The 27920-nt window shown below is 36.7% G+C and overlaps 1 protein-coding gene across 7 annotated transcripts; it reads left to right on the forward strand.

Moving 5' to 3' along the window:
- Nucleotides 1-33: 33 nt before the first annotated feature.
- On the forward strand, nt 34-27920 carry LOC122822290 (protein NLRC3-like). Of its 7 annotated transcripts, XR_006369124.1 has the most exons (13): nt 66-638; nt 884-1187; nt 1834-1865; nt 1993-2226; nt 2837-4682; nt 5483-5656; nt 7024-7191; nt 7472-7645; nt 8069-8242; nt 8565-8738; nt 8874-8923; nt 10288-14536; nt 14701-14962. XR_006369124.1 is itself a non-coding variant. In XM_044100846.1 (12 exons), the coding sequence occupies exons 2-12, from the start codon at nt 910-912 to the stop codon at nt 27239-27241; spliced, it is 3834 nt and encodes a 1277-aa protein (XP_043956781.1). In that variant the 5' UTR covers nt 34-638; nt 884-909; the 3' UTR covers nt 27242-27920. The 7 variants fall into 7 exon arrangements, 5 of the variants coding, with proteins under 5 accessions (XP_043956781.1, XP_043956779.1, XP_043956776.1 ...); XM_044100846.1 differs by lacking the exons at nt 8874-8923; nt 10288-14536; nt 14701-14962 and adding exons at nt 25990-26039; nt 26712-27920 and having other exon boundaries at nt 34-638; XR_006369125.1 differs by lacking the exon at nt 5483-5656.

Raw genomic sequence — 27920 nt, forward strand, 5'->3', positions numbered from 1 at the left:
AATAGGTCTCAGCACATAGAAGCAGGGTTGGAGTGAGGTTAGTTTGTTAATGTTATTTTTAATCCAATACTATGATTGAAGCCTCAACTGTAGTGATATTTGTGTCTGCATCAATTATTGCATAAATGCTAAATTTTTTAAGTCCGTCTCTGCACGTCTCTAAACACAACAAAACGATAAAAAGTGTTCAGACTATCACCATTTAAGGCTGTAAACATAATTTATTTTGTTTACAGCCTTAAATCTTAAAATGTAACCTGAGAGACATGAGAAGCCAGAGCAAAAAGCTTTATATAAGTTTTATGGAAGCTTTTTTCTATTGTCCTTATGAACAAACGTTCTGTTAAAACCTGTTGTGGCAGAACATTTACAGGAACAGTTCTTATTATGCAATGAATCTATGTGGAATGCCTGAAACATCCCCTCCTCCCACCAGATACACTCACACACACACACACGCACACACACACACACCCACGCACACACACACACACACAGCGACACAAAGTCTTACAGCTGGGTTCGCCCTCAGTGGCTACTTCCTGTCTCCGGAAAAAATAACTGCTCACAGGCTTATAAGACTGAACACGTTATTTGATGTCCAGGTTTTCTGCTCCTGCTTACTACATGATGTCAAGGTAAAGTATTTTACCACATGTCTCAAATGAAACATTAATGTTAATTATTAACAGCTAAAATAAACCGAGTATGGTAAATTATTTATCTTCACTTGTAAAACATGAGACGGTCAAAGATAAGAAAGCAAGACTTTTACTTTTACTTTTAAAGACCTTGGTTAAACCCTTTGTAGACCTTGATAAACTGCATGTAAAGTTTCTTCGTTTGGATTGGTTTTTGCTTTAAAATATTTCATACCTGACAGAACCACCGTGGTGAAGAAATAACATCATGGGGAACCAATGCTGTGCCACCAGGAGGGATAAGGAAATGAGAAAAGGAATCCGTAAAACTGATAAAAGGAATGACGACTCTGACAAAGAGAAAAGTGGAGACACTCACTCAGCTGCACAGCCATCGCATTTAGAGGATGTGAAAGATGAAACGCAAACATCGATGGGAGAGACTTCATGTAGTCAAGCAGGACAGATGTCTATTGAGACAAGGGACTCTACTGAGAAAGTTATCAGTGAGGCAAATGATACATCTTATAAAGTTCACAATCCAAGGTAAGGTTTAATTTATTTTTTATCCTGCTAAGGATTATTCAAGGTGCATTTATCATTATGCATGCAGGGCAAGAGTTTCCAAGTCCAGTTTTTTAGAGCTGCCTACCTACCTAGTACCTATATTCCTTTCCCAACACATCTAAATCAAATGAGCTGCTCATTACCATGACTGCTGCTGGTGAGGGAATTCAGCTATTTGATGTGTAGGAGCAGGAATGCATTGAAAATCTGCAGGATGATGCCTCTTGAGAACTGGATTTAGACACCCCTGACAAAGTGTGCGACTATACATCCAGCTGTATAACTGAAAAAATGCACAACATTATAGATTAAATCAAACAAGATGTTATACAAGATTTCCTAAAAAAAACAACCAAACAAAAAAACCCCCAATTGTTTCCACTTGCTGCTTTATTATGCACTGCATGACAGGTGGATTTAATCCAGAGTCGGCTTTGTTCTTTGTCATTTAATTTATTTAAACTACTGAACTAGATCAATAGGCAGATTTCAATAAAAATATTATGTTTCTGTCTCATACTTTTATGACTTTATCACTTATTTGTTCCACTTAAATCATTGCAGCAAAACTTGTTTGAAGCCTCTCTAATATCTATACAGTTAAGTTGTTCTTGTCTTTTGTCAGCTCATCCAGACTTGTATCAGATGTGGAGAAAGGTAAGTAGATAAGATGAAAAGTCTAAATGCAGTCTGCTAATGCAGAATTACATAAGTATAACTGAGTTATTGCTATATTGTGCAATAACCTCTTTTTTTATTTATTAATTTTTTTTATTAAAACAAGCAACTTGGGTGGACAGTAACATGCCAGAGCTTATTCAGAGTGTAGTTCGAGTGATGGCCATAGCTGACAAGATTCTCAAGTTGAAGATAATCCACCAGGAGACGTTTGACCAAATCGAAGCCTGTCCTGTGAACCAGGATCGAATGAGAAAACTCTTTAGAGCACTTAATTCTACGAAGGCAAAAGCAGCTTTCTACGACATCCTTGGAGAAATTCAACCTGAGACTTGTGAAAGTACGTTATGTTTATTTCATGTCTATGTTTTTGTTATAGTTATGATGTTTGCCAAACGTAACTGTTACACTGTTACATATCTGATTTCTTTAACATTTCTTTTATTTTTATTTTTTACAAAAATATATAAATTCCATTCCCGATTTACACACTGATTCCAATAGCAGCACATGTAAATCCATTCCTAGCTAAGTCAAGCTTCCACAAAGTAAAATGCTATTATAGCTATATCTAACATGGTTCCCAAGCTTGTTTCCCTTTGTTTGTTCCCAAAGTTAGGACAAACCTGGCTAAGTGAGCATTGTAATATGCTGCACTCAGTGATTGAAATGATTTTCCTCAAGACTATACAATTTTAAATGTGCAAATAGCATAAACTTTCACACCAAGATTATCACACAATAGAATAGAATGTGCAGTGTATAGCAGGGGCAAAATTTTAGCCTAAATACTTTGCAGCTTATAGCGTACTCTGCTCAAAAGGAATGTGCGACTTTGTAAGTTCATCTAAAAAAATTAGCAAAATGATCATGAATAACAGGCTTAAAAATAAAATAATAGTACGATGTAAAAGTAAAATTTACAAATTTTTTCGCTGTTTTTCCCACAGCTGCAGATATCAACGATGTCATCAACAATAACAAAGAATACTTGAGGAAAAAGTGCAAATGGGAGTTGGAAGGCATTGAAAAAAATAACAATAAAACTAAGTCATTGTACCAAATCTATACGGAGCTTCACATTGTTCAAGGAGAAAATGAACATGTCAATAAGCAACATGAGATTTGGGAGATTGAAGACAAGTTTAGAACTCAAGCAACAGAAGGAATTAAGATAAACTGCAACAATATCTTTCAAAGCGCACCAGAAATGAGAGCTATTAGAACAGTGATGACCAAGGGAATTGCTGGAATCGGTAAAACTGTGTCTGTAAAAAAATTCATTCTTGACTGGGCAGACGGAAAAGCAAATCCAGACCTGGACTTCATCTTCATGATTCCATTCAGGGAGCTCAATTTGGTCAAAGACGAGTTCAGCCTTGAGACTCTTGTTAAAGAATTCCATCCTATACTCAAGAACATAGCAGTCAATTCAATATTTACTAATTACAAAGTTTTGTTCATTTTTGATGGCCTTGATGAAAGTCAACTTACACTGGACTTTAAAGAAACTAAAAGATTGACAGACCCAACAAAGGAATCATCTGTAGACATCCTGGTGACTAATCTGATTAGGGAACATCTTCTGCCCTCTGCGCTTGTCTGGATAACTTCAAGACCAGGAGCTGTTCTGCGCATCCCCAAAGAACATGTCTATCAATGGACAGAAGTCAAAGGTTTTAATGATCCACAGAAAATACTGTACTTCAGGAATAGAGTTCAGAACAAAATGGTCGCTGAAAAGATAATTGATCATATTAAGACGTCACGGAGCTTATTTATCATGTGCCACATACCCATCTTCTGTTGGATTGCCTCAGAGGTTCTTGAGTTCTTGCTTTTAAAAACAGACAACAGTCGAGAGAAAACCACTAAGATTCCCACAACTCTTATTGAAATGTACACACATTTCTTTTGTATTCAGATAAGGATCGCTGTTGAGAAATACGACAAGAAAATCGAGTCAGATATCTCTGAAATCTTCAGATTGAATGAAGATTTCATCTTCAAACTGGGCAGAATGGCATTTGAAAAACTGAACAAAGGGGAAATTATATTCAGCAGTGATGATCTAAAAAGTTATGGCATTGACATAGAGAAAGCTGGAGTCAACTGTGGGTTGTGTACCACAATATTCAAAGAAGAGAGCATCTTTCACTCAAAGGAGCTTTACTGCTTTGTGCATTTGACAATTCAGGAGTACTTTGCTGCCCTCTTTGTGTACAGAAGCTTTGCGAGTAAAACGATTGATTCTCAAAGCCTCAAAGATTTCCTTCTGATAGGATCTGAGGAAGAGCTGAAGACAATCTTGGATGTTCACCCAGTTGATCTCCCTTTGGATGAGCTAATGGAAATTGCGATAGCTAATTCAACTTTGAGAAAGACAGGAGAACTGGACATGTTTCTAAGGTTCCTCATTGGCATGTCCTTAGAGTCGATACAAAAACAGCTTCCAGGGCTCATTCAGCAAACAGAGAAACACTCTGAAACTGTTGAGAAGATCATGACAAGCATAACAGCAATTGATCTTATGGACTGCTCTCCAGACAGATGTTTGAACCTTGTTCACTGTTTGTCTGAACTGAAAGATGATTCCCTGTATGACAGCGTGAGACAGTTTCTGAATCCTAATCAGTACCCAGAAACACAGCTCACCCCTGTTCAGTGTTCAGCTTTGGCTGACTTAATGCTAATGTCAGCAACACCTATTGAGGAATTTGACCTGACGAAATACACAACAAAAGAAAAGGGCATTTTCAGGATTGTCCCAGCTGTGAGGAACTGTAGAAAGGTCAGGTGAGTTATCTTTCGGTTTTTGGTTATTGATACTATTAATTGATTAGGGTTAAATATGAATTGTTTAAAATGTATTTAAAAGTAACTTTCCAATGAAAGTATGTGTGGAAGTATTTGAACTGCTTTGTAACATCGGTCAAGATTGTGAGCAAGAAAAGGATCTTGACTTTTGTTTCACGCACTCACATGGTTAAAAACTAAAAAGTGTTCATATGTAAACTTCAGAGAAAATTAATTAAATGATAGATGAACTATGAGTTTCAGCCAGCAATAACTTACTTAGCTCAATAAGATTAATAATAAAAACTTTGATTTAAATCTGCTACCACAAAATTAAAATAACTTAATAAATATTAAACATTGTACTTGTGCGAGTTGGTATAATCAAACAAAACTGGTTAATACAGCATCATATCATGTTGGACTTTATTATATATTTAAACAAAAGATACATGGATAACAAATTATAGCTCTTCTAAAATAGGTTTTAAGGCAGTGTCCTGAAACTCTAGTCCTCAAAGGCCAGTGTCCTGCAACCTTTAGATGTCTTTATGTGCCAGCACACTTGGCTCCAATATTATCTCATTAGCAGACCTCTGGAGAGCTCGACTGCATGCTAACGAGGCAGTTTCACCATTTAATTCAAGTGTTTAGGACAGGGGACAGGTCTAAAAGGAATCAAGAACTGTAGTGGTCGACTATAACCACTTCATAGAACCCCATGTTTCCTTTTAAGTGGCATATTACTTCTTTGTTTGTAAAACATAATTCCATTTTAAAGGCTTGTCTCATTTTTGCAGAATATCAGGTGCGAATCTTAATCTCTGGATTTGTGAAACAATTTCTTCGGCTCTGTGGAGTCCACGCTCTCCACTAACTGAACTGCATCTTGTACATATAAGTTTTTATGATAAATGTGCTAATGTTCTGATTGATGGACTGAAAAACTCTCCATGTAAACTGGAGGCTCTCAGGTCAGTGCAAGTTCTATTTTTATGGTTGTTTTTCTTTTATACTGAAGAAACAAAATGATCACTTGTTTAAATGCATTGTTCTCACTGTTACTATACTGTGCTATACTATACTATACTTTACTATACTGTACTTTACTGTTAGTGCCATCTCTAGAAGATCCCGCTGCCTCAGGAAAGCCAAGAATATTTTAAAAGACTCCTCACACCCCGGTCACAATTTGTTCCAACTGCTACCATCTGGCTACAGATACAGGAGCATTAAAGCAAAGATTATTTGTTAGTAACTATAAAGTAGGTGAGGTATCAGAGACATCTAATGCAACCTGATAAAGGCTAAATTAGTTGCACCAAGGGTGCCTGAGAAAGAACAACTCCAATACTTTAAATGTTGAAGGTAATGTTCCATAACTTATTAGAAATATTGCTAAGCCAGGAAAAAGGTGCAAAAGCTTGAAAAAAGAGATAATTCCACTGTCTGGGTTTTGGCTAAATAACACTTTGCACAAGTTGCTCCCATCTATCCATCCATCCATCCATCCATCCATTATCTGTACACCCTTCTTCCCTAATGGGGTTGGGAGGGTTGCTGGTGTCAATCTCCAGAAGCATACCGGGCGAGAGGCGGGGTTCACCCTGGACAGGTCACCAGTCTGTCGCAGGGCAACACAGAGACATACAAGACAAACAACCATGCACACACACACTCACACCTAGGGGGAATTTAGAGAAACCAATTAACCTGACAGTCATGTTTTTGGACTGTGGGAGGAAGCCGGAGAACCCAGAGAGAACCCACCATGCACAGGGAGAACATGCAAACTCCATGCAGAAAGACCCTGGGCCGGAAATCGAACCCAGGACCTTCTTGCTGCAAGGCAACAGCTCTACCAACTGCGCCACTGTGCAGCCCACAAGTTGCTCCCTTAAGAGCTAAAGATAATTGTTATTAATCATTAACTTTTTTTTTTTTAAAAAAAAGGAAAACAAACCAAAAAAAAGAACAAAAAACTCCTACTTTAACCTAAGTATTTATTGGGTGACCCTACTATTGTAAGTCACTTCACCGAATGAAGAACAAGCATGTTTTAACCAGAAATGCTCCACACACAGGCATGCACCTCTAAGGATTTCTTTTCCTTTCTTTTAAAAAAAAGAGATTTCATTGTTATGATGTTTCCTGTCTGCTTATGCAGCATGACATATGAAAACAAACGAGGAACAGTCTTAGAGGTTTCAGGCTTTTATGGCTGTTATCACCTTGTTTTTGTGTAGAAGGCACCAGTTAAATAATAAATAGTTCAAATTGACCCAAATATATTGTGTTTATTCAACAGATTTGTCTCAGTTTTGCTCAATGTGTTGTGCAGTCTTTCAGGAAATGGACCCTCAATATCAAAGGCAGAAGAGTTGGCCTCGGCTGTAACATCAGTAATCTCCAACATAAGAGAACTGGAACTGAGTGAAAACATACTGGAACAATCATTACTGCCGGTGATCTCTGAGGCGCTTCAGTGCCAAAAATTGGAGAAGCTCAGGTCAGTGTTGAAAACGTGTTTTACTGGATGTAGTTCCCTCTGAATTTCTCCACATGGTAAACAACAAGATTTATCCTTTACAGACTGATGTCTTCAAATCCGTATTATTGCGAGTAATGTTCATTCTGTGTCAAACTTAATCAAATTTTATTGTCCACTATATAATTATCTTAGAAACAGAGAATTTAACTTATTTTTTCAGTTATAGAACTGAACCTACCATGTTGGTTTTACCCGTCTGTACATTAAATCTTCGCTTTTTTCCCCATTTCAATCTAAGGTTGAACAGAAATGGTCAGATTAAAAAAATCTGCAATGAGATAGGGAAGGCCTTCACAACCAACTCGACAAATCTGAGAGAACTAGAACTGAATTGCGTCAATTTTGCCGACTCAGAACTTGAGATCATATCATCGTCATTAATGAGCACAAGCTGTGGACTGGAGACCCTGAGGTAATATCAAAAATAAACTACATACTTTTCTTTACTCTAGCACACAGAGTGTACTGTTGTTTCAAAGAAATACAAAGCACATAAATCTAAAATTCCAAAACTTTAAATTTATTTTTATATGTTTATTTTTTTAATGCCTATAATTTCTAATGACTTTTTACATCCATGTTTTTATGTTTTATATCTTGTAATGTTTACAAGAGATTTCATTGTTATGATGAAACATAATGTACAAAACATTACGCTTATATCTTCAAGTTTTCTTGAAGATATACTTCTTATCACAACATAAAGTCTTAATTTCAACATGATTGATGTTTGCGATGTTATAAATTAGTCAGTGAATTAGCAAATCATTGCATTGTTTGTCCTTTTAAATGTTTTAATAACTACTCAGTTTGATGAGGTTTATTTGTCATTCAGACTCAGTCACAACAAGTTGACTGCAAGAGGTTGTGAGACCCTGGCTTTGGCACTCAGTTCCAGACCTACGCCTTTAAGAGAGCTGGACTTGAGCTACAATGACCTGCAAGATTCTGGAGTAGAGAAACTCTGTAGTGCACTGACAAGTTCACATTGTGGTTTAGAGATATTAAGGTTAGTCTACAACACAGGTGTCAAACTCCAGTCCTGGAGGGCCACTGGCCTGCAACTTTTAGATGTGCCTCTGCTGCACCGTCTGAATAGAATAATTAGGTAATTAAGGCTCTGGAGAACTGATCTACACAAGGAGGAGGTAATTAAACCGTTTCATTCCAGTGTTTTTTACCTGTGGCACATCTAAAAACTGCAGGACAGCGGCCCTCGAGGACTGAAGTTTGACAGTTTACAAGATGCTGTTTCTCAATGCTATCATTTTAAAACACAAAGGATGATAGACTTGGTCGACCTGTAATGTCAAGCTGGTTGATTTCTCCAGGCTATCTTTCTGTAAAGTGACAGAAGATGGATGTTCCTCCATGGCAAAGGCTCTGATGTCCGACTACTGCAACCTCAGGGAGTTGGACCTAAGCTTTAATCACCTGACAAATCAAGGAATCAAAACCCTGACTGAGAAACAGAGAAACTCAGACTGCAGACTAGAAAATCTTAAGTAAGAGCTCACTCGAGTCTGAACTTATTGTTCCAGCATTATGATGCAAGATAGAGTTTGGTTTTTATGGTTCATGCATATTTTATGTGATAATTGTATATTTTATTTTTTTTTAACTGTATTTCCTTCCATCAGTGTGGAACATAATGAAGAATGCTGGGTTAACCATAAACTACTGCGAAGGTGTAAGTATATAGTTTTTTATTACAGACATTTGTTTATCTTCCATTTAGCAGTTGCCAACATTATAAGCAGCAGCGGTCGTGTTACCAAGAGCTTTGAAAGTTTGTCTCCTTATCAGTGTGTTAAAACACGCCTGAACGCCTCAGATTACAAAAACGGTTTCTATTTTGCTCAGTCTAAGTGACCCACATTATCAGCAGTACTGTTGCTTTTCTATCATTTCAAACCAATCTGTCCATTCTGCTCTGACACTAAAAAGGCATTTTCATACAAATAACTGCTGCTCTGTGGATATTTTCTCTTTCTCAGCCCACTGTCTGTAAATCCAATTGATGGTTTGTGTGAAAACCTAGTGGATCTTTTAAAATACTCTGACCAGCCTTATCTTAAAATGAGCATCAGTTAAGACACTTACACATGTAAATGCATTTAGCTGCTGCCTTGCTACATAATTATTTGACTCCAAATATTTATTTTCAAATAAATTGAATTAAATAATCTTTTACTTTTCCAGGTTGCCTGGCTGTGGCACCTTTATTTTAGAGGTCTTAAAATAAATACTTAAGCTAAAGGAACCCCTTTAACAACCTTCAGATATGAATGTGTCTGCATTAGTTTGACAGTCTGAAAGCTATCTGTCTTGGAAACATTAAAGAACCACCTTTTAACATGGCAACTAAAACAATCTTTTCAAAAACAAAACAACAACAACAAAAACAATTACTTCTCAGCAGTTTGCTTACTGAGAAAAACACATTTGATCTACATTACTAGTCATTTTTGGTCCTGCAGTTTGAATGTGGCTTAAAAATTTACATTTCACTGTAACTTTGCCAACCCCACCCAAAATTGCTCTTAATAAATTTGCCTGTTTATGGTTCCCCCGATAATGAGATGGGGTTTACTCCCTTGACTGCAGACAACTAGGTCTTCTAGGAAAATAACAGCTTTCTGGAATTATCTGAAAGTTTTCTTTCAGATGAAATCTTTACTCGTTGGTATCCTTCACATTAAAAATTGTGGTTTCATGGATTTAGAAGATATCTGGACTATAAACTTCAATATGTTTTTGCACAAATACCTGAAATGTCCAGTTTATACAGCATCACAGACATCCACTAAAGAGTTTTGCAAGTGTGTGTTGAACCATTTTATTGAGTTTTTCTATATGTTAAAATCTCAGTGCGCTGATTCTGAACTTGTTTACATGTAAGGCAGGCAACTGGGGTTGGATTACTAGGACAAATTTTAGTTCTGTGTGTAAATTAGCGTTGCTAGGCTAGACTACTTGGATTAGCTAATATGATATTACCAGATTTTAAATGGGATGTTCAAGGATTAATAATGTTTATAATGCTGTTTATAGATGCCTGTGATCTGACGCTGGATGAAAACACTGCTGGGAGAAAAATCTCTTTGACCCAAGACAAGAAACAAGCACATTTTGGTGATGATGAGCAACATTATCCTGATCATCCAGACAGATTTGATTCTCCACAAGTTCTTTGTAAAGAGGGTCTGACAAAGCGCCATTATTGGGAGGTTGAGTTTGACCCTTTAGCAGACGGTGAGGTGGGAGTGGCATACAAAAGTATCGCCCGGAGTGGAGACGATGGTAGTGAGTCTTCTTTAGGAAGGAATGAGAAATCTTGGTGCTGGACCACAGATGGAACTTTTTTACATAATGGTTCCACTGAATGGTTTTTGATTGAGTTTAAAACACGGAACCTTGGAGTGTATTTGGACTGGCCAGCAGGTATTTTGTCCTTTTTTGAAGTGTCTCCAGATAAATTGACTCACCTGCACACAGTACGCACAACTTTTGCTGAACCACTCTGTCCTGGTTTTGGTTTGACATATGGATTGATGTACATAAAAGAAATAGAAATGGAGTAAAGAATGACCATTTGGTTAAATAAGGTTGCTGTGAAGCATAGACAATGCATGAAACTACGCAGTACAAGAATGCTTTTACTCAGTTTCGACAACCGCTAGTTCACCTTTAATGACTGGTGTGCGTACAGGATCATTAATGTCAGAGCATAGACACTCCTCCTGACTGACTGGTTGCTTTGGTTTGGAAGTTGTGTATTTTTCTAAATGCTGTTAGGGGCACAGGAAAGAGGCAGTGGGACTTATTCTTTTTCACAGATTAGCTCTCATATTCTACTTTCAGGATATAATGAGATTTTTAAACATAAAAGTAATATATCTTCAAAACAGTTGCATACTGCAGCATGAAGAATTGAGCTGCAGTGCAGAGAAGAAGACAGGTTTGGTAAATATAGTAAACATATCTTGCTTGTTGACTTAGAATATTCAGAAAGCCAAACTTGTCTGACTTGGTGTATGCATTGGGTTCCTGGAGCAGATGACTTTGCACATAACAGTGAAACATGTGACATTTGTTTAGTACTTTGACAGCTGTTTTTGAATAGAAAGAATGTAAGGCATTTTGCATTATTAAAAGGCATTTCATTCCTATTATAACAATGATGTATGTCAATATTGCATAAATAAGCAACTCATACTTGGAGGATGAGGTAATATTAGACCTTTAAGGCTTATAAATCTCCCAATTCATCAATAGATTTCTGCTGATTCCATCTTACTGTCGTTACCACACTCATTCACTGTCATTCATCTTGAACAAAAAGAGGAAAAAAGTGAGTCAAATTTTCCTTTTTGTATAAAGAGAGAGCCAGCGCAGGAGATAAGAACATAATGACTGAAATATCTAAGACAGCAATGCTTCAGTCGTCTATTCATTAACCTGTTTTAACCTGTTTGTGCATCCCAAATGTTAAAACCTTTGATGTAAGAAAAACCTATCTCACTTTATTCTTTAAAAGGTCAACGTACAATAGAAGCTGTAGATAAATGCAACTCTAACAATTTGTTCTTCTCACCTGATTTTGTAACACGTGTGAGAGACAGTCTGTGCTGCCATCTAGTGGTTAGACAGTTAAAAAGCCAGAATAACAGAATGAGCTATGTTGATTAATTGTACCACACTGGTTTTTACCTGGGCGTACATAAGAAATTTTTTTTATTTTAGACGTGTAATCAAAACATCTCAGCACAATGGGTTTGAGAGAGATCTTTTCATAAACTGGACATACATTAGTGATAATCAAGAGGCTAATCATTACAAATATCTTCTTTGCTGTGCCATTAATATTTCCTCTACTGACCTTTTGTCCTCTAAGACATTAGGGTCAGTTTCAACAACAGTAATGCCACATTTGCATTGGTTGCATTCGTGTAACCTGGCAGCTTTAGAGTAAACTCAAACTTAATGTGACCTTTTACTGACCTTTTGGTTGACCCAGTGCAAAGGGGAGTTTGCAGAGTTGGCCTTAAACTAATCCCTGCAACTTAATTTTAAACATTTAAATGCCAAAATAGATGCATTAAAGCACTTACTTATGTTTCAGTATTAAAAATCTACATGCTTATGGATGAACAGGATCAGATGACTAAAAGAACATTACATTGCAGCAACGATCAAATCCCTTCTCTGGGTGGAGAGGAGCAAAAGATGGGTTTTATGATGTTTTTCTTTTTTTTACAGCATAACTATGCTTCTTTGCTAAAGTTTTTTTTTCTGAATGCTTAAACGTTTGTGCTTGTCTTTTAAAGTTTCCTTCCAAGTCCAAAAATCCATTTATAAAATGAATAAATGTGAATAAATAGTAACCAGCGGACACCCACTGGCTCAATGTGCTTTAATATCCATACAGATCAAGATTCCTTGATGGTGTTTTTTTGAAAAAGTTATAAAAGACCTATTGACTATCACAATTTCCTCTAAGTCAGGGGTCATTTTAATTCAGTTTCAGTGCTTAACTACTATGAAATTGTCATAAATTGGGTCTTTGATTGTCCCAATAGTTGCTCTGCACTTTCCTCTCATTGTACAAAATTGGAATTTATTAGGATTTAATTTAGATTATATATATATGTGTGTGTGTGTGTGTGTGCGTGTGTGTGTGCGCGTGTGTGTGTGTGTGTGTGTAATCTCTTTTTATGTTGCTTGTGTAAGTTGATATCTGACTGAACTGCAGAAAATCAAGAGCTATTCCTGGCTCTGAAAATATTAGATTATTCAAAAACAATGAAAACAGTCATTCATTCCAGGACAAGTCCAGGACAAATTTACATGTGAGATGTAACCATGTTGGGTCAAATGTTCCATCTGCAGGATTGGCTCCCTTACAATTATACAGCAGAGACTTAATGTAATATGGAGAGGTACTACCGTAATTATAAACATTTTCAGAAACAAATGATCTATTCTTCTTTCTTTTTAATTTATGGTTGGCAGCACAGTTAACTGTGTTTTCTATTCAGAAGTCTATTGGTGGGTACAAAAACCTTCTTTTTATAAGTGCCTTCATTTTATTATTTAAATAAAATGAAGGCATCTTTTCATTTCTCAGTGGGCTCATATTTACGTAAGATTTTCATATGATCCTTTTTGCGGGGTTCTAAATAAAGGCTACAAAAAACATGGGGAACGGTGTGCGATAATGGCTGGGACATGAATGACGCTCAGGTGGTCTGCAGACAGCTGGGTTGTGGTACAGCGCTGGCTGCTCCTCACTCTGCCTACTTTGGAAAAGGAATGGATAAAATCTGGGTTGATAATGTGAACTGTACAGGGATGGAAACATACCTAACTGAATGTCCATTTAGTGGATTCCAAACATACTGCCGTAGCCACAGTCAGGATGCAGGAGTCATCTGTTCAGGTAAGGAAATGCTCTCAATTGTTACTTTAGCATGCTTTAGACATCCACAGTTTTTGCCCAAAACCATTATACATTTTGTCCAATTCTAGTTTTCTTTTAAATATAGTAAGAGAGAGATTGACTTAGAGTTATTGTTAGGCAAAAGCCTTTTCCCCCCATTTTTTGAAGAGACATTTCAAATACATCTTTTCACCAAGTTTCTAAAGGTTCTATTCAGTGCTGAACATGGAAGACGTTGACACTTCTGGTGTTTTATGAAGGCATTCTTACAAAAAGGAAAATATTCCTGCATAATAAGATTTTTTTTTGATCAAATGGAAGCATCAAACACTCCCTCTTGACTTGTTTAAGCATTATTGTCAGAATGTAAAAAAAAAAAAAAAGGGGGGTAAACAATTAGACTTCTTTAATCTACTTCTCATTTTATAAACCCTTTTTGTGATTAATATAAGTAATTGCTGGGGACCTGTCCACTGTATGATTATACTCACACACATTTTCTAAGTATTTGCTGTTTTCAGCTTTCAAATATCCCACATAATTATGTTCTCTGTTGTTTAGCTGGTGTACTAAGATTAGTCGGACTGAACAGGTGCTCTGGAAGAGTTGAAATCTACAACAATGGATCCTGGGCAACAGTCTGCAATGTGAGCAAAGACTTCAATGATGGCAGAGTAATATGCAGACAGCTGGGTTGTGGTACAGCACTGGGTCTCCTTCACTTTGGAGAGGGAGCAGGGCAAATCTGGCTGGATGATGTGACCTGTACAGGAAGTGAAAGAAATTTCTATGAGTGTTTGCAAAGTAGATTTGTGAGACAAGACTGTGCGCATAGTGAGGACCTTGGTGTCATCTGTTCGGGTAAGTGAGCATAGTAATTTAAAACAGATTTCCAATTCGTACAAACTGATTTAAGGAGTGCTGACTTTGCACAAGATGCACGTGTTAAATCTACTATCCTTGCTTTCAGTTTGTAAAACAACCCCTTATAACACAGAGCTTCATGCTACACATTTTCCCCCCAGGCCTAATGAAACCCACAATCACAATAAATCCTCGAAGTAACATTGCCGTTGGTCAGAATGTCAACATCACTTGTTTGGTCCCCAATGGACAAGTAGGAGGAACATTCATCTTCAATCGGACCTCGGACAGATTTGGTCAGACTGTAGAGTCGAACAGCAACTCTGGAACATTTTACATCCCTCAAATTGGTTTTGAGCATGAGGGAACATATCAGTGTCAGTTTCACACAAGAGTTTCTAGTGAGGACTTCAGCACAGACATTAGCAGCCCTGTCATTTAGTGATGTAACAGAACAATGGTTGTTTTACATGCAGTACCTTGCAAACCATTAGGGGGCGCAAGCGGACCACCAGTGATCCCAGGACCACAGTTTGAGAAAGACTGCACTAACTAAGCTATTTTGTGTGGCAGATCTTTAATTAAATGTTGTGGCATCATCAACGATCCAATCGCTTTTGATTGTATACACCGTAAAAACTATACTGACACCCATTTAGATATGAATAAATTGCTCATAACAGTTTCATAATTGTTATGAAATGCAGAAAATCTCAAGAGGTTAGTTTGTACAACGAAATGTTATTTTTAATTGATGCCATGATTAAGGCCTATGTCACTCAAAATAGTGATATTTTTGTGAATCCAATAATGCATAAGTGATGAATTTTCAAGTTTAGTTTCTGTGTTCTTAACACAACAAATCAAATAACTTAAGGTTCGGACAATGACCATTTAAATCTGTATTGTTTTATTGTTTAGAATCTTACAATCTATCCTGAGAGACTCGAGAAGCTAGAGTAGGGATCAGATTAATGTGAGCTCTCTTTCAGGACCTCATCAACACAGGTTTCTTAAAACCGGTTTTGGCAGAGCATTCGCAGGAAGAGATCTTGTTAAAACCTGAGAAACAATCTTGGTTTGCCAAATACACGCACAGACTGGAAGTATGTTGTAGGTGTGAGTACACGTCCACTGACTTAACACTACTTAGTGTGTTAGCAAATTACTATTTCATTTTATTCTGATGTGATAAAGAGACTGCAAAATCATGTTGATTTTTGCTGAGATTTAACAATAGGGTAAGTAAGTTTTGACTCTTATCTGTTTCTTTATTTGTGACACATTCGATTGTATGCTATAGTTTGACAGTCTGAAAGCTATCTGTCTTGGAAACATTTGAGAACCACCTTTTAACATGGCGACTAAACCAATCTCGGTGAAAGAATGCCAGCAAAACAGTTGTTGTAACCACAGACATGGGCATAAATCCCAGAGGGATCTGGATCTTGGAATAGTCTAGAATTGAGAGCGAGTTAAAAAAATTGTTGGGCTCAAAATGGCACTCCGTCTGTCACTCTAGTGGAGCGTCAGTTGGTTTCAATTACGGTCAGTTACAGTCTAATTTTCTGAAAAATCAAAAACTTTGGATTGCTTAGAGACAAGTTGTGGACAAATCGTAATTCGTACTGTCTTCACTTTAGAAGAGATCAAGGACGTATCTACAACATAAAATTTGAATGGCATTTCTACGGGAATTAATGACAACACAGAAAATCCTCAAAAATAGGGTATCTTAGGATTTTTTTGTTTCCTCGCTCCAGTGTATTTTGGAGCGCTGTTTTTCGCTTTTTTTGTTGCCATTGTAACTCCAATCCCACAAAAAATAATAGGTCCCCTCCCGGCATCGAGCCACACATTTTGATACCACTTTTGTGGGGGTTCACGCAGTGGTACGAGCCGCATTAATGGTGATGGAAGAAAAATAAATAAATAAAGAGACGTTCTATTGGGTGTAGAACAATAGGTGCCTGCCATGCATTGGGCAGGGCCCAAAAAACAGAAAGTTATGCCTTTATTTCTCACCGTCTTCAAAGTAGAGCTTTTAAAACCACAAAATAAAATTGGAATATTTTTCTATATAAACCCTGGTGCTTTAAGTGTTATGTTTAAGTTATGATATTCCCCAGATATTCATTTCTATCTACTTGTTGCTTGTAGTTTTGTACTTGGTGTTTTACATGCAGTACCTTGCAAACCCTTAGGGGGCGCCAGCGAACCACCAGTGATCCCAGGACCACAGTTTGAGAAAGACTGCACTAACTAAGCTATTTTGTGTGGCAGATCTTTAATTAAATGTTGTGACATCATCAACAATCCAATCGCTTTTGATTGTATACACCGTAAAAACTATACTGATGTAACCTGGTTGTTACATCAGACACGGTTAGTCTGTTACACTGACACCCATTTAAATATGAATAAGTTGCTTTTCATAACAGTTTCACAATTGTTATGAAATGCAGAAAATCTCAAGAGGTTAGTTTGTACAACGAAATGTTATTTTTAATTGATGCCATGATTAAGGCCTATGTCACTCAAAATAGTGATATTTTTGTGAATCCAATAATGCATAAGTGATGAATTTTCAAGTTTAGTTTCTGTGTTCTTAACACAACAAATCAAATAACTTAAGGTTCGGACAATGACCATTTAAATCTGTATTGTTTTATTGTTTAGAATCTTACAATCTATCCTGAGAGATTCGAGAAGCTAGAGTAGGGATCAGATTAATGTGAGCTCTCTTTCAGGACCTCATCAACACAGGTTTTCTTAAAACCGGTTTTGGCAGAGCATTCGCAGGAAGAGATCTTGTTAAAACCTGATAAACAATCTTGGTTTGCCAAATACACGCACAGACTGGAAGTATGTTGTAGGTGTGAGTACACGTCCACTGACTTAACAAGACTTAGTGTGTTAGCAAAATATTATTTCATTGTATTCTGATGTGACATAGAGACTGAAAAGTCATGTTGATTTTTGCTGAGGAGATTCAACAATAGGGTAAGTAAGTTTTGACTCTTATCTGTTTCTTTATTTGTGACACATTCGATTGACACAAAAGGAATTGTTTGGCAGAGATATCTTACAGAGTGAAAGTTCTTTCAGAAAACACAAAAATGATGCAAAAGTGCATCCTATTGGATTTATATTTTTGGCATTACTGAAACATTTCCATTAAATTATTACATAATTTATGACAGTATTTATTTTTCAAAGTGAACTGCTTTCACTTTCTTGTGAAACTTCTACTTTAATGAGCTAGATTAGGTTTTTATAAACACTGCAACATAAATAATACAATTATGTATTTCTACTTTTTTGGTTTGCTTGGTTTAGTCTGTTTTAAATGTATGTTTCCACAGCTGACGTAGAAGAAATTAAAACATGGGGAACAAGTGTTCTGCCCTCCGAAGGAGTACAGACACGGGACAAGAAATTAATTCATCTGATCAGCCCAAAAGTGAGGAATCTAATGAAGTTATAAATAGAGAAGATTCCCCTCTCATGCAAAGAGAGCCATATTTTCAAAAGGAGGTGAAAGATGAGAAGAAGGAAACATCATGCAGACAAGCAGAAGATATCTATCTTGAAAGCAGCAACTATTATGCAAAGAGTGACTTGGAACATACAACTATGGAAGAAATATCAAGGTAGGATTGTCTGACTTATTTAAAAGCAAGTCATGGGAGATTATTGACTTATAAGACAAGATTAGCAAAATAAACAAATGCAATGATACGTGGAGCAGGAAGAGATTCTAATTTTGAACTATTTCTTTTGTCTTTTGTTAGCTCATTTGAACCTATCCCAAACACAGAAGAGGAACAAAGTAAGTTGAAGTCAAAGCTCTAAGAAATTACTGCTGATGACAGTTGTTGAATATAAAAATCAAAATAGAAGATGCTTTGTCTACTTCTCAAAGCAGGAAAAAAGAGCAAACATTTTTAAAAATGAGGTGAAGTCAAATGTAGTGAAAAATTAAGTGAACTCGTTCTTTAACCATTTCCTGAATTAGAAGTTTAAGTCTGAAGCAAACTTCAGCTTTGTATCACAATTTATGCAGTTCTGAGAGGGCTCTGTGTTCTAAATAATAAACAGCTAAGACAATATTTAGCACAGACGGATTTAATTTATACATCTTTAGGAAGTATAAATTAATTTATCCCTCATCAAAATCATAAAAAAATTATATTAAATTTTGATGATTTAATAAGTGTTGCATTTCCGTGGTACAGGCAGAAGTTCTAAATAGCGGAGACGTGACAGTGACCTAGGAGTGGAATGTATGTGTAGAGTACGGAAGCCTCAGTCCTCTTCTCGCGCCATCACGGGTTCAAGTCCTGACCCATTGACCTTTGGTCCATATCTTTGCCCTCTCTGACAACCCACTTTCCTGTCTTTCCAATGTAAAAAAAGGCCCTTAGAGCCGAAGAAATCATTTAAATTTCTACACAACGACGCTGTGCACACTGGTGGTACTTCTGTTTTGCGTGCCCATATAGCGCCCCCTGCTGCACAGGCACACATACTACCCACAAATCACAAAACGTTTTACCTAACTTTCAACGAGAGAAATGCAAAACTAAAGCGCACAAAAATGGCGGTGTTGCTTTTTCTATTCACAGACTCCTGCCTGTGTTCAGGGGAAAAAAGTATAATTAAAAATGCGCCTGTGTGAAGATATTGACACATGTATTTTAATTAGTTTTGATCCAAATGTATTGGACTGAGTGAAGCAAAAATATTTGTCAGGACTTTCCTGTTTTGTGACTTTTAGAATGAATCTGTGTGCCTGTACTGAAGACTCTGTAAAGATATCAAAGTATTTGAGTAACAGAAAGCTACATAGGTATGTGGGTTTGTTTTGCACCATTTGCTTCGGATTATTTGGGTCAAAACTGTAAGTGTAGAATTTTTTAAAGTATGACTCAAGTTCGAAATTATTCAAATGTAGCTGAATTGAGGCTACGTGAAAAGTGGGTCAGAATTTTTCAGTGGCAGATTTTGCCACAAAGAGAAGCACAAGTCTTCAGGCTTAAGGGACACTTATTTATTTATTTATTTATTTTTTTATCTAGGGTCAAGCTTACAAGGATAGATTTTTTTCTTTTGATTAAGAAATGTAAAACTTTGAAATGTAAAATTTTCATTTAAAAACTGTTTAAATGGTATGTGTAAATATTAAATATTATGTGAGTAACTATGTACATGTATGGTAGATTTTACTCTGTCTAATTTATTTGACTTTATTTAAAAAGAAGCAAGCTGGGTTTGGAGCAACAGACCAGAGCTTATTCAGAGCATCCATTTAGTGATGCCCATAGCTGACCAGCTGCTCAAGAGGAACATACTCCATAAAGAGATGTACGACCAAATCAGGACCACCAGTAAGAGCCAGGACCAGATGAGAGAACTCTTAGGAGCACTGAATTCTGTGAAGGCAAAAGCTGCTTTCTGTGAAATCGTCAGAGAAATTCAACCAGAAATATGTCAAAGTAAGAAAAGTCTTCTAGGAAGTTAATTTCTCATAAGTCTTTTTCTTCAGAAAGATACTTATTGATATTTTAAGATTATTTCATTTGGAAATCATATTGCTATTATTTACGTGACACACAAAAAACTTTGGGCTACCTTGGTGCTGAAATATGCTATAGAAATAATCTTTTGTTAATTGATTTATAGATTTATTAATTGATACAAATGCTTTGTGTAAAACCTGTATGATACATTTATATTAGAAAAGCAATACTTACTGTACCTTTCTGTATCTACAGATGATGATACATTTAGAGATGTCATCAAAAAGAACAAAGACTGCTTAAGAAAGATGTGTAAATGGGAGAATGAAGGCATTGAAAAAGATAACAATAAAACTAAGTCATTGTACCAAATCTATACGGAGCTTCACATTGTTCAAGGAGAAAATGAACATGTCAATAAGCAACATGAGATTTGGGAGATTGAAGACAAGTTTAGAACTCAAGCAACAGAAGGAATTAAGATAAACTGCAACAATATCTTTCAAAGCGCACCAGAAATGAGAGCTATTAGGACAGTGATGACCAAGGGAATTGCTGGAATCGGTAAAACTGTGTCTGTAAAAAAATTCATTCTTGACTGGGCAGACGGAAAAGCAAATCCAGACCTGGACTTCATCTTCATGATTCCATTCAGGGAGCTCAATTTGGTCAAAGATGACGAGTTCAGCCTTGAGACTCTTGTTAAAGAATTCCATCCTGAACTCCAGAACATAGCAGTCAGTACAATATTTGCTAATTACAAAGTTTTGTTCATTTTTGATGGCCTTGATGAAAGTCAACTTACACTGGACTTTAAAAAAACTAAAAGATTGACAGACCCAACAAAGGAATCATCTGTAGACATCCTGGTGACTAATCTGATTAGGGAACATCTTCTGCCCTCTGCGCTTGTCTGGATAACTTCAAGACCAGGAGCTGTTCTGTGCATCCCCAAAGAACATATCTATCAATGGACAGAAGTCAAAGGTTTTAATGATCCACAGAAAATACAGTACTTCAGGAATAGAGTTCAGAACAAAATGGTCGCTGAAAAGATAATTGATCATATTAAGACGTCACGGAGCTTTTTTATCATGTGCCACATACCCATCTTCTGTTGGATTGCCTCAGAGGTTCTTGAGGACCTGCTTTTAAAAACAGACAACAGTCGAGAGAAAACCACTAAGATTCCCACAACTCTTATTGAAATGTACACACACTTCTTTTGTATTCAGATAAGGATCGCTGTTGAGAAATACGACAAGAAAATCGAGTCAGATATCTCTGAAATCTTCAGATTGAATGAAGATTTCATCTTCAAACTGGGCAGAATGGCATTTGAAAAACTGAACAAAGGGGAAATTATATTCAGCAGTGATGATCTAAAAAGTTATGGCATTGACATAGAGAAAGCTGGAGTCAACTGTGGGTTGTGTACCACAATATTCAAAGAAGAGAGCATCTTTCACTCAAAGGAGCTTTACTGCTTTGTGCATTTGACAATTCAGGAGTACTTTGCTGCCCTCTTTGTGTACAGAAGCTTTGCAAGTAAAACGATTGATTCTCAAAGCCTCAAAGATTTCCTTCTGATAGGATCTGAGGAAGAGCTGAAGACAATCTTGGATGTTCACCCAGTTGATCTCCCTTTGGATGAGCTAATGGAAATTGCGATAGCTAATTCAACTTTGAGAAAGACAGGAGAACTGGACATGTTTCTAAGGTTCCTCATTGGCATGTCCTTAGAGTCGATACAAAAACAGCTTCCAGGGCTCATTCAGCAAACAGAGAAACACTCTGAAACTGTTGAGAAGATCATGACAAGCATAACAGAAATTGATCTTATGGACTGCTCTCCAGACAGATGTTTGAACCTTGTTCACTGTTTGTCTGAACTGAAAGATGATTCCCTGTACGACAGCGTGAGACAGTTTCTGAATCCTAATCAGTACCCAGAAACACAGCTCACCCCTGTTCAGTGTTCAGCTTTGGCTGACTTAATGCTAATGTCAGCAACACCTATTGAGGAATTTGACCTGACGAAATACACAACAAAAGAAAAGGGCATTTTCAGGATTGTCCCAGCTGTGAGGAACTGTAGAAAGGTCAGGTGAGTTATCTTTTGGTTTAATTTTATTTCTTTTGTCTGACTTATTAGTAATAATTTCCTTTGTTTAAAACATATTTTAAAAGTAACTTTGAAATGAAAATATGTGTGCAAGTGTTTGTACTGCTTTGTAATATCTCAATGTGGATTTGCTGAGCCTCTTGGTTAGATATTTATGTTAGAAAGGACTGCAATGATCAGAATCATCTACATTGGTCAAGATTGTGAGCAAAAAAAGGAACTTGACGGTTGTTTCACGCACTCACAGGGTTAAAAACTAAAATGCATGCATATGTAAACTTCAGAGAAAAGGAACAATATGTGAGTTTCAGTAATAACTTGCGTAGCTCAAGAAGATCATTAATAAGAATGTTAGGTTTAAATCTAATAGCCCAATCACAGTGTTATCTGTATTTCCAAAGGGAGAATCAGACACAGGTGTAAATACATAAAAGATTTTTTATTTACTTAACCCAAAGAAAATACTTGGGGAAATAATAAAAAATTACAAAGTGAGGCCCATAGAAGAGGTTAAAGAAGCAGAATTTAACTCAACTGACAAAACTAACTCAAACAAACATACCTATTTAATTGAGACAAAGGGGAAACTTAAATACTGGCTTATATGGCCACATAGAAGACATAAAGGGGGCAGCACACAAAAAACTAACAGTGTTATATGATGTGTGGAATTCTAAGCAAAAACCAATTACTCTGTAAGTTGAATCCTATATTTACAGAAACAAATTATAAGTGTGGTAAGAGTTGCTACGAACTATTGTGTGTAGTGTGATTAATTGTTACCACATTTGTGTGGCTGTAGCTGCAGCCGTCACACAACTAAACTTTCAAAAAAAACATTTCACTCAGGCAAACAATGAGCAGAAACAAATCTGTACACAAAGCTTGACGTCATAACAGGGGACCAAGGACTAGGAGTCTCAGATTCTTTAGGGTAGTGATCAAAGATAACCACTTCATAAAACCCTATATTTCTTTTAAGTGGCATATTACTTCTTTGTCTGCAAAACATAATTCAATTTTAAAGGCTTGTCTCATTTTTACAGAATATCAGGTGCAAATCTTAATCCTTGGATTTGTGAAACAATATCTTCAGCTCTGTGGAGTCCACACTCTCCACTAACTGAACTGCATCTTGTACATATAAGTTTTTATGATAAATGTGCTAATGTTCTGATTGATGGACTGAAAAACTCACCATGTAAACTGGAGGCTCTCAGGTCAGTGCAAGTTCTATTTTTATGGTTGTTTTTCTTTTATACTGAAGAAACAAAATGATCACTTGTTTAAATGCATTGTTCTCATCGTTACTATACTATACTATACTATACTATACTATACTATACTATACTATACTATACTATACTATACTATACTATACTATACTATACTATACTATACTATACTATACTATACTATACTATACTATACTATAATGGTATACCAGACAAGACTAACTCACTATACTTTACTGTACTGTACTGTACTGTACTATACTATACTGTTAGTGCCATCTCTAGAAGATCCCGCTGCCTCAGGAAAGCCAAGAATATTTTAAAAGACTCCTCACCAACTGAGACAAATCAGCAGATTTGTCTCAGTTTTGCTCAATGTGTTGTGCAGTCTTTCAGGAAACGGACCCTCAACATCAGTGGCAGAAGAGTTGGCCTCGGCTGTAACATCAGTAATCTCCAACATAAGAGAACTGGAACTGAGTGAAAACATACTGGGACAATCATTAATGCCGGTGATCTCTGAGGCGCTTCAGTGCCAAAAATTGGAGAAGCTCAGGTCAGTGTTGAAAACGTGTTTTACTGGATGTAGTTCCCTCTGAATTTCTCCACATGGTAAACAACAAGATTTATCCTTTGCAGACTGATGTCTTCAAATCCGTATTATTGCGAGTAATGTTCATTCTGTGTCAAACTTAATCAAATAATTTGACCTTCTACTAAAACACACAATTTAACTTATTTTTGTAGTTATAGAAATTAACCATTGTGTTGGTATTACATCTGTACATTAAATCATTGAGTTTTCTTTTCATTTCAATCTAAGGCTGAACAGAAATGGTGAGATTAAAAAAATCTGCAATGAGATAGGGAAGGCATTCACAACCAAGTCGACAAATCTGAGAGAACTAGAACTGAATTGCGTCAATTTTGCCGACTCAGAACTTGAGATCCTATCATCGTCATTAATGAGCACAAGCTGTGCACTGGAGACCCTGAGGTAATATCAAAATTAAACTACATACTTTTCTTTACTCTAGCACACACGTGTACTGTTGTTTCAAAGAAATACAAAGCACATAAATCTAAAATTCCCAAAGCTTTAATTTTATTTTCATGTGTTCTTTATTTTTTATGCCTATAATGTTTAATGACTTTTTACATCCATGTTTTTCTGTCTTGTAATGTTTGTTATCCTTATATCTTTAGTTCAAATGCACTTTAAAACATTTGTCATCTGTGCTTTTACAACAGTAACAAAGGAAAGGATGATTTATTTATAACTAATTTAAATACACTCAAATGCAAGGTACAAGCAACTTTTTCAAATTATTGTTTCTAAAAAACAGATAAGAGTGAAAGATACTTTGTCTTTTATGGTTAGTTTGATTTTGAACTTAGTTAAATCAATTTGCAACTGATCAATCTGCTGTGTACCTGTTGGTTTTTGACAGACCTTGGTAGTAACTCTTAATAGTGAGTCTACAAGTGGGCTTCTATGTGCTCATAAAGAAGGAAAAAAGATTTCTTGACCCTGAAGCGTTCTAGATCTCACAAATGGTCCTCCCACTATAGTTGTTGTTGTCTGACTAACAAGGGAATGGCTTCCTGGCCTGTGCTGCTGGTGAAAGATGGTTGTGCTACTGAAAGTAAACCCTGGCCCACCCAGCCATCCAGCTCTCCGTCTCTCTGACATAATCACTGGAGCAACTGTCTAAGTATAGCTAGTCAGACATGTTCCTTCTGCCTACCTCTTCAAGCTCACCAAGCATGTTAGATGTTACATTACAAGCTGAAAGACAGACTCTCTCCAACAACTGTGGGATCCACTGAAAAGCATACCGTACTTCTTATCACAACATAAAGTCTCAATTTCAACATGATTGATGTTTGCGATGTTATAAATTAGTCAGTGAATTGCAAATCATTGCATTGTTTCTCATTTTAAATGTTTTAATGACTACTCAGTTTGATGAGGTTTATTTGTCATTCAGACTCAGTCACAACAAGTTGACTGCAAGAGGTTGTGAGACCCTGGCTTTGGCACTCAGTTCCAGACCTACACCTTTAAGAGAGCTGGACTTGAGCTACAATGACCTGCAAGATTCTGGAGTAGAGAAACTCTGTAGTGCACTGACAAGTTCACATTGTGGTTTAGAGATATTAAGGTTAGTTTACAAGTTGCTGTTTCTCAATGTTATCATTTTAAAACACAAAGGATGATAGACTTGGTCGACCTGTAATGTCAAGCTGGTTGATTTCTCCAGGCTATCTTTCTGTAAAGTGACAGAAGACGGATGTTCCTCCCTGGCAAAGGCTCTGATGTCCGACTACTGCAACCTCAGGGAGTTGGACCTAAGCTTTAATCACCTGACAAATCAAGGAATTAAAACCCTGACTGAGAAACAGAGAGACTCACATTGCAGTCTAGAAAATCTTAAGTAAGAGCTCACTCGAGTCTGAACTTATTGTTCCAGCATTAAGATGCAAGATTGAGTTTGGCTTTCTTTGGTGCTTGCACATTTTATGTGACAATTAATATTGTTTTTTTACTGCATTTCCTGCTATAAGTGTGGACCATAATGAAGAATGCTGGGTTAACCTGAAACTGATGCGAAGGTGTAAGTATATAGTTTTTTTTTAAATCAAAAATATTGGTTTAAAATTCAGAATTCTCTGAAGGTGTCGTGATCTGTGTTTTTTGTGTTTATTTTGAGTTCTTCTGAGTCTCCGCGTTGTCCTGTCTCCCCTTGATTAGTTCCCAGGTGTGTCTCGTTCCCTGATTACCTCCTGTGTATTTAGTGTCACCTGTGTGTCTGTGTCTTTGTCGGGTCCTTGTCTGATGTTCTCTCAGTCTGCTGTCAGTCCTTTTGTATTCCCTGTTGCTACTTGTGATGAGCATTAGCCTCCGCTCAGCAGTGCTGGCAGGTTTTTGGACTGTGTTCTGGATTATTTGTCACTGTTAAAACTCATCATCTACATTTCATCTGGGTCTGCTGCGTTTCCCTCACCGCTTCCACCACCACAGTTCATGACAGAAGGATTTCTTTCAGATTAAATTTTACTTGTTGGTATTTTATTGAGTTTTTCTATATGTTAAAATCTCAGTGCGCTGATGCTGAACTTGTTTACATGTAAGGCAGGCAACTGGGGTTGGATTACTAGGACAAATTTTAGTTCTGTGTGTAAATTAGCATTGCTAGGTTAGATTATACTTGGATTAGCCAATATGATATTACCAGATTTTAAATGTGATGTTCAAGGATTAATAATGTTTATAATGCTGTTTATAGATGCCTGTGATCTGACACTGGATGAAAACACTGCTGGGAGAAAAATCTCTTTGACCCAAGACAAGAAACAAGCACATTTTGGTGATGATGAGCAACATTATCCTGATCATCCAGACAGATTTGATTCTCCACAGGTTCTTTGTAAAGAGGGTCTGACAGAGCGCCATTACTGGGAGGTTGAGTTTCATCATTCATTAGATGGTGAGGTGGGAGTGGCATACAAAAGTATCGCCCGGAGTGGAGACGATGGTAGTGAGTCTTCTTTAGGAAATAATGAGAAATCTTGGTGCTGGACCACAAATGGAACTTTTTTACATAATGGTTCCACTGAATGGTTTTTGATTGAGTTTAAAACACGGAACCTTGGAGTGTATTTGGACTGGCCAGCAGGTATTTTGTCCTTCTTTGAAGTGTCTCCAGATGAATTGACTCACCTGCACACAGTACGCACAACTTTTGCTGAACCACTCTATCCTGGTTTTGGTTTAACATATGGATCGATGTACATAAAAGAAATAGAAATGGAGTAAAGAATGACCATTTGGCTAAATAAGGTTGCTGTGAGGCATAGACAATGCATGGAACTATGCAGCACAAGAATGCTTTTACACAGTTTCTATAAAGGAAAAGTTTTTCTGCTTTGCCCCAAAGCCTCAGCTTTCTAAATATTGTGTGCTGTTAAACACACTTCTATTTATTAATATTTAATCTGTTGAAATGTGCTGAGCTAAGATGACCCTGACTGTGCTCAGTGCATTGTGTGTATAAGGTTTATAAATAACAACAAGATCAGTTTGTGGGTTTAAACTGCCTCCTTAATTCTGTTATGCCTCCATGCAAAATCTGACTGGGGTGATTTTACTTCTTTAATTTAAATTTTTTGGTTAAAAATTATGGCTTTTCTTATTTAAGTGAACAATTATCTCACCGTCTCAGAATAAGTTTCTTTTTTCCTGTGATAACAGTTTCATTGCTTAATTTTTTCAGCTCACAAAGTGACAAATAGACTCAAGTGAGAAAAAACCCCTCAGTTTTTCTCATTAATTCAGCTGAATGCATCTGCATCTCTTTGTTTCAACCTGGTTGATCTTTGTTTCCTCTTTGTACAACCACAGCGATGTCTGTGGTTGTACAATTAAGCAGGGAATAAAGGCGCACTCATTCAATTCAGAAAAACAGTATCTGTAAAAAAAAAATTAAATGATAAGA

Source organism: Gambusia affinis, linkage group LG19 (genome assembly GCF_019740435.1).
Source record: "Gambusia affinis linkage group LG19, SWU_Gaff_1.0, whole genome shotgun sequence".
Lineage (NCBI taxonomy): Eukaryota > Metazoa > Chordata > Actinopteri > Cyprinodontiformes > Poeciliidae > Gambusia > Gambusia affinis.